The sequence below is a fragment of the Gordionus sp. m RMFG-2023 genome, chromosome 2, assembly GCF_954871325.1.
Source record: "Gordionus sp. m RMFG-2023 chromosome 2, tfGorSpeb1-WG-v2, whole genome shotgun sequence".
Lineage (NCBI taxonomy): Eukaryota > Metazoa > Nematomorpha > Gordioida > Chordodea > Parachordodidae > Gordionus > Gordionus sp. m RMFG-2023.
Window position 1 is genome coordinate 41,343,672 of NC_088776.1, and position 16,869 is coordinate 41,360,540.

General features: G+C 25.7%; 1 protein-coding gene across 5 annotated transcripts in view; it reads left to right on the plus strand.

Annotated features, from left to right (window-relative positions):
- LOC135924818 (syntaxin-binding protein 5-like) overlaps positions 1-11,150 on the plus strand; it is an 86,592-nt gene extending 75,442 nt beyond the window's left edge. For 2 of the 5 annotated variants that reach the window (XM_065459939.1, XM_065459940.1), the window contains exons 26-31: positions 216-324; positions 543-575; positions 763-858; positions 9,021-9,148; positions 9,732-9,835; positions 9,939-11,150. In XM_065459939.1, coding sequence (XP_065316011.1) covers positions 216-324; positions 543-575; positions 763-858; positions 9,021-9,148; positions 9,732-9,835; positions 9,939-10,076 — 608 coding nt within the window. In that variant the 3' untranslated portion in view covers positions 10,077-11,150. The remainder of the gene's footprint in view (positions 1-215; positions 325-542; positions 576-762; positions 859-9,020; positions 9,149-9,731; positions 9,836-9,938) is intronic. The other 3 variants (XM_065459935.1, XM_065459936.1, XM_065459938.1) reach the window with 2 other exon arrangements.
- Positions 11,151-16,869: the final 5,719 nt, after the last annotated feature.

Below are 16,869 nucleotides of genomic sequence, written 5' to 3' on the forward strand. Positions count from 1 at the left end.
TGAGTTATTTAAATGATTTATATTTTGAATATTTTTCCCAAAAATTAAACTAGCTAAACCTTACATAAGAATGATTTCCGTGAACAGGAAAAATTCCACTATTTTTTTAGATAATATATTATACCTCGCCCTCTGAATGTTATAGTTGAAAACAGAAAGGAGTATAATGAATGATTCAATATGATATCCTTTTTTAAAATTAATATGGTTATTAGATCAAGAATGTATGACTTGCTATGCTTCAAATGGCAATATCTTAATATACAGCGTTCCCAGTTTTCGGATCCTGATTGATATATTCCTCGTTTCGCCGCTTAACTTGAGGTAGTTTCGTTTTATACTTTAAATATGACGCCTATTTATACAGTTGAAGCGTTTTATGATTTGTTAGAGCCTATCTGCTTTACATTCCTTCCTTTAGTTTGTAATATATTTGGCCAAGCAATTATAAGAATAGTTGGGATCGACTAATAAAATTATAACCATGACTTTCAAATTGTTTTTTTACCGATTAATTGAAATATTATAATTATATTTTATAGATTGCCATCTCAAGATGCCGATCGAATATCTGAGTAAGCGTAACTAATTAAAATTAGCATTTTTTATAACTGACTCACCCTTAACAAATAATTCAAATAGAAAGAAAGAAAGAAAGAAAAAAGAATGTATTTAACCGACTTACTACCGAAAAAAATCATCATATAATGGTCATCCTTAACACCTTTTCTATATAGGATTTATTAAATTTCTTTTATTTAGCTTCAAAAGATGCATTTGCTTCAGCAACAATGGAAATGGGCTCTACTTATGTTCCCCAAGCGAAATACAAAAATTTACTTATTCTACTGATATGTGGTGAGTTTCAGAATTAATTTTCAATCAATTAATTTTCAATCTTTCATAATAACATCACTGGGGACGGGAAAAGGGTATTCAGCACGCCCTAATATAATTTTACTAAATCGACTGCGTTTTTCTAAAGCATGCCTAAAATATAATAAATAAAATTTTACTTGAATAAATTAGAAATGATAATTCAATTAATTGTTACCTAAATTTTAATAATTGTAGAAATAAAATAAGAGTTATTAGATCGGACTTTATAATAGAGCGATTCCATCAGAACACAAACAATTTTTCTTTTCAAAAATATAATAAAAATTACTATTTTAATTATATTATCCTTGTTTTTGGGAAGAACTTGTCCTATTTCCTATTTTTATAGGTTGGATATTTTTTTTAAAATATCATAATGTAATAGAAGTGTTCTTTTGATATAATAATAACTACAATAAAAAAATTAATTAGACAACTTTTTTGTACCCAATATAAAATTACTTGCTAATAACCCGTCAAGAATGACGGGGTTGAGGGGTAATAGTTTGTGTATATGGTACTAAATATGCTTTATATTAAAATTTAGGAGAAAAAGAGGAGATAAAATTGTTGCAATGTAACCCGTGAGCATTAAGGGTATTAGAAATATCAAATTTTAAATTTGTGATAGGAATTATATTGGGTAAAATTAAAAATAGAGATGCTTCAAAATTTTTTAATTTTAAATATGGGCTAGACATTGGTCTCAAAATATTGTTTTGCAGACACAGCTAGGCCTGATCTAAAAACCACGTCCCATGCAACTTTCCCAAAATTTTGCCATTTATTTCTATTGTAATTTAATAATAATGTCTTAAATTTAATTTTATATTTAGAATAAAATTTAAATTGATAGAAATCATATTGAATAAAATTTAAAAAAGAGATGCTTGGAAATTTTTTAAATTTAAATATTGGGTAGACATTAGCCTGAAAATTTTTTTTGCAGACATAGCCAGGCCTGATCAAAAAACCAAGTCCCATGCAACTTTCATAAAATTTTGCCATTTATTTCCATTGTAATTTAATAACAATATCTTAAATTTAATTTTATATTAGAATAAATTAAAATTTGTGATAGAAATCATATTGGGTAAAATTTAAAATAGATATTTGAAAATTTTTTAATTTTAAATATGGACCAGACATTGGCCTGAAATTTTTTTACTCAAACCTGGCCAACCCATAATAATTTTGTAATTTTTTCCCAAGCCTGGAGATAGGTAAATCTCTGAAAACCATATTGGTGGGAAAATTTTCTCAAGCTCACTAAACACCATAATAATTTTGTTAGTTGAGAACTGAAATAAAATATATAGAAGTCATAATTCATTTTAATATAAAATCAGAATATGAAAGTTGCATGGGCTTGGTTTTTTAGTCAGGCCTGGCGATTTCTGCAAAAAAAAAATTTCAGGCCAATGTCTAGCCCATATTTAAAATTAAAAAATTTTCAAGCATTTGTATTTTATATTTTACCCATTATGATTTCTATCACAAATCTAAATTTTATTCTAAATATAAAATTAAATTTAAGACATTTTTATTAAATTACAATAAAAATAAATGGCAAAATTTTATGAAAGTTGCATGGGACTTGGTTTTTTGATACAGCCTGGCTATGTCTGCAAAAAAAAATTTTCAGGCCAATGTATAACCCATATTTAAAATTCAAAAATCTTAAAGCATCTCTATTTTAAATATTATCCAATTTAAATTTTGATATTTCTAATACATGCTCACGGTATACATTGCAACAATTTTACCTCTTTTTCTCCTAAATTTTAATATTTATATAAAATTTATTAATAAAGTATATTTATTAGTATCATGCACACAAACTAAATAATTACCCTTCAACTAGTATGGAAATAAACGGCAAAATTTTAAAAATCTCAGCTATTAATTAATATATATATATAATTAATATTTTAAATTTAATTATATTCAAGTTGGTGCATGCTTAAATCATACGCCTTTGAAACGGGAGGTTTGTGAAAAAAATTACATTACACTATGTAGTCTCCTTAAATTTTAAATACAGTAGATACGAAAACGATCATGTTTTGATTATGGAGATTATATCTATTAGATGAATATTTAAAAGGTTCCTCATTTTTTATATAGAATTATGTATAAATCAAATTTTGACAAACAAAATATAAGGTATTAAGATGATAACAATTTTGCTTTTTATCTGCAAGAATTGATGATATTTTTCAACCTTAAAACTCAATGATGTGTTAGATAAATAATGACATGTGATTCTTGACATTTCGATGAAATCAAAATAAAATTTCATTGAAAAAAATATCAATTTATTTCAAAAATATATATAAATAACTCAATATATTTATTTTTCATAAAAATCAGGGCTTAGTAAATTTTATTAACAATAGACTATTTTTCAAAGTTGATGTCCAAAAGATGTGCTTTTCCCCAAATAGGCTTCCCTCTATACCTATTTCTACATGAGCGCCTGACATAAATGCGACATTATATTTAATAAACAGTAATTTTAAACTTAACAAATCATCATATAAAATTAATAAATGATGTATATAAATATTAAACATATTTTAAAAGCGAAACTTGAAAAGTAGTTATTTTTCTCTTATATTTCCAACTATTTAGAGAAACTTAGTTTTTCTGTAGTAACCAATTGTAGTAATTTTTTATTATAAAACTATTAGTTATATATAAATGCAAAATTAAATAAATTTTGATAATCTGGAAGTAATCAGTTGACAAATAATATATCACACTTCAATAATATTCGGCTGCTAATGTCAAAAATGTTTGACCACTTTAAATCTTTTCATGTTTTTAAATGATATTATCTGCTTTTTTATTTCAGCCATATACTTAAATAGAATATTTTTCAACATTTCCAATATAATTTATAATCTCCAGAAATACAACATCTGATGTAATATGACTTCTTATTGTTCAACATCATATGAAAAGTATATCTGGAAGAAAAATTTCTAAAGCTTTAAATATTAGTTATCCAACTGTCATAGACATCATAGAAAATTAATTATAATATAAAGGTAACTAAAAATTGTCCCAAATTAGCCGCAATGAATAGAATGTTAAAAAAAATTTTACTGGTTCATCAGCATTTCAATTTGATAAAAATTTAATACTTAGTTCAAATATTTCTATAAATCTAAAATTGATTCAATAGACTATTATTTCCATAAAATAAAATAATTTGATTAAATTTTTATTAATCAGAAGCTTTCCATCCTCATTGTCTTCAAAGGATAATTAAATTTCCATAAAATATGATGATGTGGAGCTATATAAGATGAAAAGGTTCAGGAATGCTACTTTGTAAGTGAAACCTTCAATGTCATGCATCAATCAATTTTAGCTTAATTGGTTTAATTGATACTTAAACAATACTTTAAATTAAACGTTTGTTTAAAGATTAATTTAAAAGTTGGGTCAGAGGATATACGTTGGTTTAGGTTGGTCCAAAGTATACTTATATTTCAGCAGGTCATCTCCACCAAATGGTTATGAGATAACAACATTATCAATTACGATCTTTAATTTATATCTTTTCTGATAAAATTAGCAATATTTTAAGTTATGTTAAAAAATAAAAAAAGTGTCGAACCGAACCGCGAAACCGAAATGAACAGTTATAAGAATATTTTAAAAGGAGATAACATATCCGTTATAAACACTGTATAGCGAGTTCATAACGATTTTTAAAATTTCATTTATTTTAAATAAATGGCATAGTTTAATTTTTTTAAATTGTGCAAATTTATATGTGGTTATATTCAGGCGCATATGCAGGGGTGGGGGGCAGGAGGCAAATCCCCCCCCCCCCCATACAAGCTAAAAAATGCAGATGCCGGATATATTTTTCAAAATATTGTTTATATTTTATAATATTTATTACTATCTCTTTCTTTTTAAATATCTATTTAATTACATTTATTTATCACATTCATTTTCTAAGTTATTTTATCAATTAATTTCGATTTCAAGTTTTCCTTGGCGTTATATTTATCTATTATTTTCAAATTTGTAATGGCGTAATATTTATCTATCATTTTCAATTTCTAGTCATATAATAATAATGGACATAGGAAATTTTTTTAAACATTTGATGATGATGAAAACCCTACTCATCCTACAAAAAAAGCAAAAAGTTACAAATAATTTTATAACATTTTATAGAGCCTAGAAGAAAGACATATACTTCTTAAAAAGGTAATAAAAATACCTATGATAAATATTTTATTTAATAATAGATATGTATTCCACCCCTCAATTTTCAATATCTACAAACCTTATGTGTTAATCGAAAGTTAAAATTTTAAAACAGCTATTTTACTAATTTGCTAGCATACTCTATCCGAGATAATGGAGCTTATTGCAAGATATGTGTCCTGTTTGGCTCAAGATATGCTGGAAGAAATTTAGTTAAGCTGAACAGTTTTAAGACTCCATTCAACAAGTACAAAGATGGAGCAATCTTTGATAATCATCAAAAAATAAATTATCACAAAAGCTGTTTCTTCAAATTAATTCAAAGTGGGGATATGATTCCCATTTCATCACATATTGACAAAAATAGGATTAAAATAGCAAAAGAAAGAGATGTAAGATCAAACTTACTATTGAGGTCATTTTATATTGTGGAGTAGGCTAGCATTACGTGGCCATTTGGATTTGGGAAGCTTGAATTTCAATAATAATAATAATGAAGGTAATTTTCATGATTAGCTGAATGCCAACTATGGTATAAAAGATTAACTATGGTTGATATGGTCTCAAAAAATGCAATGGATGCTTTGCATCTTTTCAAACATCTTTTAGATTATTCCAATGTATTAAAATTATTATACATATTAGCAACTCTTCCCATTAGTACTGCAACTAATGAGAGAACATTCTTTAAGAAAGTAGATGGCCCTTGAATATTCATAGGCATTTGACGCCAAGCACGGATGAGATGAATGAAAAATTAGCTCAATCCCAACGAAGATTGGATTTTACATTTTAAATATATAATATGCATCTAATATTTTTTGTGCAATTTCATTTTTACATGAATACTTTATAAGTTATTACATACAAAATTCAATTATTCCTAAGAAACTGGCAAAAATTTTATCAAAGTTTATTTTAATTGAGTTTGGTTTATTATGGTCTTCAATTTTATTAATTTTCAAAAAAAATTTGGAGTTTTATAGGTTCAAAAAATTAAATTTCTTTATTGGATCATTTATTTTATAGTGATTCATATGCTGGTTATTTTCACTTAATATTTTATAATTCACATTTATTTTAAGTTTTTCATATGCAGCTTGTTATATCCGTCTAATATTTTTTTAATTCACATTTATTTTATAGTTTTTCATATGCGGCCTGTTATATCCGTCTAATATTTTTTTAATTCACATTTATTTTATAGTTTTTTATATGCAGGTTTATATATTTAATTTTTTATAATTCACATTAATTTAAAATTGTGTATTAGAAATAGTTATTAGTCCTAATAAATATGCTTGATATTTTAAAATAACAATAATTTTATCTTAAAAAATTTAATTATCCCCCCCCCTTCCCCACATCAAATTCCTGAATACGCGCCTGGTTTATATTATGTTTATATTGCTTAATTTTTTTATTTCTTGTATCGTGTTTTATAATAAAATTAAGTTTTTAAAATATTTTTGTTTGGTTTATATATAGAAGATAAATATTTTTATCATTTTGGGTTATTGCTTGAACTTAAAAATATTCAAAACTTAAAATATCTTAACAAACCGATATGAATCTCTTAACCTAGAGGAATCGATATAAATTTGTTCAAAATAATTGAAATGGAACTAACTTGTTTTAAAATTTAAAACTAAAAACTGGAATGGAACTGAACCGTTATAATTACCCGTTCGACACCTAGTGTTGTTAAAACGTCGCGACCCCGACCCAAAGTTCGGGTCGTTTTTTGACTCCGACTCAAAGTTTGGGTCGTTTTTTCGACTTCGACTCAGAATTTGTATCGTTTTTTTTTGACCTCGACCCGAGTTCAAGCTAAAAAAAAGGCCTCGACCCAAAATATGGGTCCTTTTTTTCGACTCCGACTCAAAGTTTGGGTCGTTTTTTAGACTAAGACTTGAAGTTTGGGCGTTTTTTCGACTCAGACTTGAAGTTTGGGTTGTTTTTTCAACTCAGACCTGAAGTTAGGTCGTTTTTTCGACTCACATTCAAACATCGGGTCGTTTTTCACGACTCCAACTTATTTGAATTTTTTTAAAGCAAGTGATTAAAAATAGATATTGTAAAATGTTAAATTAAAATTTCAGTGAAGATGTACCATAGGAAAGTGACAATTGTCATAATCGTTATTTTTGAACTTTTTCAATTTTTTTTAGACAAATGAGTAAAAATATATTTTGCAAACATGTTAAATTAAAATTTCATTGAAGATGTACCATAGAAAGTGACAAATGTCATAATCGTTATTTTTGATTTTTTTAAGGCAAATGTGTAAAAATATATTTTGTAAACATGTTAAATTAAATTTCATTGAAGATATACCATAGGAAAGTGACAATTGTCATAATCGTCATTTTTGAACTTTTTTCAATTTTTTTAAGGCAAATGGGTAAAAATATAATTTGCAAACATGTTAAATTAAAATTTCATTGAAGATGTACCATAAGAAAGTGACAATTGTCATAATCGTTATTTTTGAACTTATTTGAATTTTTTTAAAGCAAATGGGTAAAAATAAGATTAAAAAAATTAAGAGTGTATTAATGACGTTGGGCTGTATATATTTATTTAATATCAATAATATCTCATTGGTTTTCATATTTTGTTATAAACATATCAGGGTTGGCAAGTTGGCCAATTGACCAAAGGAGTATTTGACCTGGTCAAATACGGTCAATTAAAGCATCTTTATCAATATAATTTCCAATTTATATTAAATTAAATACAATTATGGCATCGTTGATAAAATGCAAGGAGTAAATACACATATGTGAGAAAGCTCTGAAAGCAGCTGTTAAAGATGTTAGATAGTTGTCTGAAAGATTTGGAAGAAATTTGGGCGAAAAATTTAAAATTTTAAACTATTCTTTAATATTTAGCTATCTTATTGTTGTAAATACAAAGGGATAAATATATTTTAGCTTACGCAGAAAAAACGAGATACTTAATTTGGAAAAACATTCAATCATGACATGATTTTATAATTTCTCCATCTAAGGAAAAAAAATTAAAGATATGATGAAAAAGAAAAAACAATCCAAATACATGTGCTTACACTGCTGATTATTTATTGGATCCCCAATATAAGGGGATCATCTTACTAATAGTTAGTTTGATAAAGCAAGTGATATAATACAAGAATTAGGCATTTTATAAGGTCATGATAATCAAAATATTTTAAGCGATATCATAAATTTCAGAAGTAAAAGCGACGGTATGTTTTTTTGCCAAAATATGTGGAAAGCAGCATCGTTCACAAAAAATAATCAGATTTCGGCCTCTCACCTTGAATTCAGTGAAATGTATAATATACTAACATTTCCTAGTTTTACTTCTTTTTAAGAAATAAATTTGTCGGTTTGGGGTAATATTCATACGAATAAAAGAAAACGATTGGAAATCTCGACAACCAGAAAATTGGTAAGAGTATAACATAACCTAAGATTGATTAAAAATATTAAGGAAGAATAATATTAAATATAAATCAGAACAAGAGTCTGCCATGGAGAACGAAACTTTAATTATATAATTTTAAAAAATATAATTTAATAATACACAGATTCATTTTTTTACTATTAAATATAAAATAAAGTTATTATCTTAAAAAACATTTATTTAAATTTGACCGGTCAAATATCTGTCAATTGACCTAATAATATTTGACCGGTCAAAGCACAACCGTGAAATATATAATATAAATATCTTCTAAATTCGCAAACCTCAAAACACAATAATTAATCGCTTATTTTTTCTTGCTTGATTATTTTAGGGTTCTATTGGTAGAAATTATGGTAATCTAAAATCTTGTATACCACTAACCTTATAATATGCAATATTTTTATTGACAATCCATTATTTCAAATAAATTCGAATTTTATTTTAAAAATTGAAAGTAAAAATTTGAAGGACATGACAAGCAAAATATTTCGACTAAAGGAAACTCCCGAACCACCAAGATCCAGTTTCTTTAGCACTCTATTTAATTCACCCAGAACAACGGCTTTGGATAGAGAAGAATTATGTACATAAAAAAATATATATATAACTCATAATACCCTCCCCCCCTTCTCTCTTTATTCTATTCTTATTTAATAAGCTAAAATTTTACAATCTCCTTGAATGATAATATTTTGTCTCGGTATTCTTAATTGTTCCGACTTATTAATTACTTAAAAATGGTATAGAAATTTCGGGTCTATATTTATTGAGATGAATAAAATAAGTTAAAGGGATAATTTTTTAAAAAATATAAACTTAAGGGTAATTCAAAAAAAAGGAAAGGGTTTAATTTATAATATTAATAAGGTTAATAATTTCAATATCACTTTTAAAGCAATTGAAAAAATAGTGTTAACTATTTTCCTTTTTTTTAAATTGGATGTATGTTGATGAATTGAATTGGTACCGCTCAATTTTGTTATTAATATATTTAAGGTTTCTTATTAAATTTAAACAACAATCTCAAAAAAGTACAACGCCCATTTATATAAAGAAAGATAGAAATCTTATTTGCTTATTAATTTTTTGCTCGTTCATCTGTATAATATTATGATAAAATAACTTTGAAATCTAAAACTCATCAATAAAATTATACATTCTCAAAGTTGGAGAAGCAAGTGGGAAAGCTAGAACGGCAGCCGTATTACTTCAAGATGCTAATCAAAATGTCCAGGCGGTTGCGTCGGGACCCGTACACAGAGCGAGACAAGTTTTATCTTTTTTCATTTACTTAAACGGTAGGATATAAAATTAGACAAAGAAAACCTAGAAAAAGAAATTAATGCATCAATTTTAAAAATAAAACATTAAAGGCTGTCAGTGAAAGGGGTGAGAAATTATATGATTTGGATGAAAAAACGGCTCAAATGCTCCTTCAATCCGAAAATTATTCTAAAAATGCTCATAATATCTTATTAAAATACAAAGAGAAAAAATGGTATCAGTTTTAAGAACAATTCTTTTAAATATGAAACCCAACTTTAAAAAATTTTATAATTTCGACAACTCATTATAAATGCAAAAATCATATATATTTTTTATTTAATACAAATTTTATAAAAACGATTTTGAAAGATGGCGTTTTTTTGTTGATGATTATTATGGAATGCGCCCGTATTACATACTACATTATAATAACCTGCTTATAACATTTCTGTGGAGATCAAATGAGATTTCTGTGACCAAAAATATAAATGCTAAAGATGCGAGAATTTTGTGAATGAATTATAGGTTATGTCCTAGTATCACGTCGTCAAAATTTGAATTTTTAAATGATTGGATGTCCCAAGTTAAAAGATATTTAAAAAAAATGGTTAAGTTATTAATTTAAAAATGTAAATATATACTTAGGGTTTTAGAAAATTCAGGGTAAGCTTCATAGGCTCGAGTTTTTAGCAAATTTAAAAAGCTTAAATCTATTTATAGAACATTATTTTTTAATTTTGAATGTTCCAGCTCGTATTTTAGCATTAAATATAAAAAATGGCACCATGAATAAAATTTAAATATTTGATAAAAACAACCCCTACGATATATTATATATAGGACTCTGCTATTATGTATTAATATTATATTGATGTTTAGTAAAATAATTTATATAATTATATTAAAAATTATAATATAAATTACTATTTTATTATTTTAACGGCCTCTATAATGTTATTCCGCTAAATATATTTTTTTAGAATATTTAATAAATTTATATAAATAAAACAAAATCCATGTTAACTAAATTTAATACGTGCAATAAATTAATGAGTGAGACTAATAATTGTATTGGATAGCGATTTATATATTTATTATCTAGTTTATACTATTTATTGGCAATTTGACAACCAGCATTCCCCATAAAAATAAATTCTTTTTTTTAAAAAAACTTGTTTTTACTTTTATTAATATATGATTAATTTTATTGTAATTTAATGTTACAAATAACAAAAATATTATATTAAGTGCAAGAGCTAAAGAAAGAAGTGTATTTATAGATAATATTGATTTGTGGACCATCTCACCTAAATATTAAGTAGCGAATATAATATATTATTCATGTGATAAAAAAAAATTTAATTGATATTTTTTTAAACTCTTTTTATTTTATTACTATTACATTTAACACTCTAATTCAAATATTTAATGAATTAATAATAAATTTTAGAAAATATATGTTTGGCTTTATTTCCAATTAACCTCATCCTCATTCAAAAATCCATATTTTAATATAATCATCAGTGTCATTACTCGTTAGGATGGAAAATACATGCTTAACACGCCTACATTTTCTTTTAACATAAAATATTTCCCGTAAAATTAGAACGCCTACTTTTGTTTAACTATATAATTTGTATTTAAACAAATATTCTATGGATTTAATTTACACAATTTAGAAAGTAAATATTATACTTTCCTTTATATTCTGAGCAAAAAAAAATCCCATTTTTCATTGTTAATTTAAAAATTGTAATAATCCAAGATATAATAAGGTCTATAGACTTTACAAGACTATGACTGAATGGCTTCTTTTGTTTTAAATTTTAATTTAGCTTTAATTCATTAGAATGGTCATAAAAACCCGAATTATTTCCTATCTCTAATATAATTCCAGGTTAACCCTCTACTCAATTCTTCTCTAAAAAAATGACGTTATTTCTTTAAAGTGGATTCGATTTACTTCAACCATTAATGCGCATTCACCTTTGTCCCAAGTAAAATGAAGGCAATCACACTTAGCCTTATATTGTAAATAAATAAATTCCCAACTTGTCTTTCAGAATAATATAATATACAAGATATATTTTTTTTAAAACAGTATATTATGTTTTTACTCATAATTGTTTTAAAATTTGGAGTAGATGGGAGATGGCCATATTATGATTATTTTTTTCATAAAGACTCATTCATGTTTATGAAAAATTTGCTAAATTTATTTTTTGTAATAAACACTCATCTTAAGAATTTCAAATAATAAAATCCATGAGGATTTCTCTCCTAAGGAAATAATTTAAAGGCTCAAAAATGATTTTTTTTTCTTCTCCCCATTAGTTTAAAAATATATTTTTAAATTTAAATTTTTATTGAAAATAGAATAATTCTTTTGTTTTTATATTTTTCAAATAAGACATTTACAGGGTTTGCCCTTGTTTTCAAACACAAATTCTTAATAACAGAAAATACGTAAAACAACATATTTTGCATTCAATTCTAACATAAAAAAATGTCATTACACCTATGGTTATTAAAAAACACGTTTCGGGTTGATTTTGAAAAACGACCCGATTAAGATTTTAACCAAACTAATATTATTTATGCCTGGAGATTTTCCTTAGCAGAAAGGCTTGAATCTCTATTTGCCAATCTCGAGGCGTACACGAAATTATTTTGTCTAAATCTTAATCGGGTCGTTTTTAAAAATCGACCCGATTCAGGCTTTTTAACAACCCTTTAATTACCCCTATTTCATAATTCTTTCGAAAAAATTCCTATTTAAAACTATATATTTTTAACACTAAACTTATAATATTTAATAAAAATTAGCTAAATATCTATAAAATTATTTTAAAAATTTCTAAATAAATTCGTTTGCTATAATATTATGCATAATTTTAGGTATTCAGCTAATTTTTATTGATAATTTTAGTGTAAAATATTATATATTTTTTTAATAAAAATGGCTCGAGCCATCTCAAAATTTCGAATCTTTTTTAAAACAAAATATAATTTTATATTAGCAAAAAAAAAGTAGGTAATTTTGGATAATACTAGCTACAAAAAAAAGAAATTTTAGATGTTTGATAAAAATAAAAAAAGGTTATTTTGAAAATTTGAGCCCCACCCTTTCGCGCCCATGGATAACTTTTGGAATCATAATTTTTCAATAGTATTTTTTATGCATTAAAAATAACCACTGATAACTTTTGAAATCATATTTTTAATATTTGCTGTTTCGTATTTTATCAATAACTCGCTTTGTATCATATGTTATTATATCATATTATAGTTATAAAAAATGAATTTTTTCATATCATTTTCGCGCCAAAATTTTAACTCATATTTCTGGTTATCAAATCTTGCTAAAAATATAGGTAATAATTTTATTATTAATATATATATGAATATTAATATTTTTATTTAAAAATTATCATCTTTTTAATCATTTTAGGTGCTAGAAATTGAGCATAATGCCATTTGGCATCAATGGTCATTTCTTATGCACCAAAATATTAATTTATCAATAAATGGAAATTTTAGGCAAATTATTTAGGATATTAAGTTTTAGGGTTATGAAAACTAGATGGGGGGGGGGGATTAAATTTTTGTAATTATTACCTGTATTAATTATATAAGATCTATAAGTAGGTTTTCTTGGATATAAAGAGGTTCTAATAAATATTTTTTTATAAATAACATGTAATATGAGATGCTGTTTATATCAATATGCATTTAGATATGACTACACTTATCCCCGAAGGTGATATATCTGAGTCTGATATAGAGAGCTCAGACATAGAAGATAATTATTATCCTTTGCTGGGAGATGATTTGCCGACATCATCTTCTATTACGAATGAACTAGGTCTTCAATTGGAGGATATAGTAGAAGATACAACTATAACTAAAATAAAAGATAACCCGATTTGGTCTAAGAAAGACATTGGACAAATTAATTCAGAATTTATCCCTATTTTGGAAATTCCTGAACATGATTCAACTCCTCTAACATATTTTCGTAAATTTTTGGACCACCAGATAATTAGTAATTTCGTATCGGAAGCAAATATTTATTCATTCCAATGTTGTGATAAATCTATAAATACAGATAGCGATGAAATTGAAAGATTTTTGCCCTATGTGGCTCTTCTGGATTTATGTATGATTTTGAAATATACCAGGGAAAGTCCACTAATACTATAAAATCATATTTAGGTATCAGTGGAGATATCGTACTTTGCCTGACTGAAATAATACCATCAAATAATACCAATTATTTATGATTCTTAAAAAAAAGGAATATTTGGTGTCCGGAACGGTGAGGTCTAATCGATTATCAGGATGCGCACTTAAAAATGATGAGGCTTTAAAAAAGGAATGAAGAGGCGCTGTAGATTATAAAAGTGAAAAAAACGGTATTATTATCTGCAAATGGCAGGACAACAAAGCTGTTATTACAATATCTAATTTTATAGGTGTTTTACCTACGACCAAAATTAAACGATGGTCTGTATCGGACAAAACCTTTATAAATGTAGAAATGCCCGCTATAATTAAAAACTATAATGAGGGAATGGGTGGAGTAGATCTTCACGATATGCTGGTGGAGTTATATAGGACAGATATTAAATGGAAAAGATATTATATGCGAATGGTTTTCCATTTATTGGATTCTTGTGTAAATGCATGGCTCCTTTATAGACGCCATATGAAAGCAAATAATATCAAATTTATGACATTATTGGTATTTAAATCTCAAATAGCAAAAGGGCTGATGCTAGCAGGAAAGGTTAATAACAAGAAGACTGGAAGATTTTCCAGTATAGTTGTAAAGAGATCCCATATCGGATATAAGATATGACCAAGTAGGTCATTTCCTAAAGCCCGTAACAATTAAACAAAGGTGCAAGTACTGCGTAGATGCATATTCAAGAATTATGTGTTAAAAGTGTAATATTTATTTCTGTTTAAATAATAAACGAAATTGTTATTTGTCATTTCATATGAAATAAAATATTTTTTTAAATGAACTTGCATTTTGCCTATTGATGACATTTGGAATCATTGAATATTTTTTGACAGAAATACTCAAAATAAGTTTTTTTGATAAAAATGTGTTATTTGTGTCTATAATAAGTATCTCTTAAAAAAAAAAATTTTTCATCGAGGGAAAAAAAGTCGGGCGCGAAAGGGTTAATGATGCCCCTGTTAAGTAGCAGGTTTGCAGATAGTATATATTCATCTTTATAATGATCATATATAATCAAGTTATAAATTGTAAACAATATTTTAACTACCTCTTATCTATTTAAGCAGGATTGGATTAATAAGTGGCTAATAAAACTTAAAATTATTTAAAGCAATTTTTTTAAGTTCTCATATTATAATTTATCGAGTGAGATATCCTAAATGTCCTAAAATCGAAGTAGCCGTAGCAACAGATTTCATAACATGTATCATATTTTAAAATAACACTAACCATACAAAATATATATAAACGCTTATCTGAAAATTTCTGCAATTCAGATTTATAACAAGATTTGTCAAATTCGTTATTTCCTTAATAAGGCTATTAATTTCGCTGAGTTATAAAAAGAGTTCCATCTTGTTATAACAGGTTTAATCAATCTTTCCATTTTTTCCTTAAATATGGCTGCACAGTTTCGAATGCCCATATTGAGGAAATATTTGAGTTGGGATACAATTTTACAAAGTGTAGACTTTGTTCCTTTAATTTTTTTATTGGTATAAAAAATATTCCATATTGGGGGCAGGGAACGTTAAATCATCTTCATCTAAAGAAAAATGTACAATTGACATAGTATTCTTAATAAATTATAATATTAAAGAATAAAAATATCAATTAATATGATTGATTCAAAATTAATTAGATGAACAATTTTGACTATTTACAACGAATATTTAAAATAAAGATGAAGGAATTTGGTATTTGATTTGACTTAAAAACATGGCTTTTAAAAAATAAATAAGAGTCGTTGCTAAAAAATGAAACGAGTTACCGTTACTCATTACCTATAAAAGGTAACGAATGGCGCGCCATTTCTTAAAAAAAGGAAACAAAGTTACATTACAGCACTAATTAAAATGCTATTTAGTCCAAGAAATTTTGATATAAAGAATTAATTATCGATATAGAAATATCATAGTAACTTTAGTAAAAGTAAATCTAAACTTTTAATCCTAAAACATTTCATCATAATTTGAAATCTAACAATAATTTTTATAATTTAGTATCAAAAACAAAGATGAAATTCGCCCATTTATAAATCTTAATATTTTTTATGGTTGGGTTAATAAATAAAATAATTAGCCTCCTTAGTACAAAACCAGACGTTTCCTAACTGCCTAATTAAAATAAATAAACTACTTATTAACATTTCTAAAGAAACAATTAAATATTTTTTTAAATATTCTCTTCTGTCAAATCATATCGTAGAAAGAATAAATTTTAGATATGAATGGTTTAACTGTTAAGGTTCCATTTGCATCCCTGCCTTAAATTTCATTTTAACAACAATTTAAGCAAACTTCTAAAAGTTAAAGCCTACTTATATTCCAACCTGAATAATTATAAATTAATAAATGATAATCAAGTAGTAAAGGGTCAAAGGAATTAGTATCTCTGCAAGTATCATTTTTTTTAAATATAATAAATGATATAGGGTGTTAAGATGGAACTGATGGAGGTATGAAAACAAGGGAGAATGTTACATGTGTAGTTTTAGTGGGTTGACTGAAATAAGATCAAATGAAGTAAAAATGTAGATGGAAATTGAATACAATAACCAATATGAGTTACATTATAAGAATAATTTTTAGAAGATGCAACCGTTATATAATGAATTCGATAGAATTATGCATATTTCACTTATTCATTTTTTTGTAAATGCACCGACATCTTTAAAACCAAAAAATTTAATTCAGTGATGACGTGATAAACTCATTAATGATAATAATAGTATATGTAATTTCCTTTTTTCAAATATAATTTCATATTGTAATTAGCAAAAATAGCTC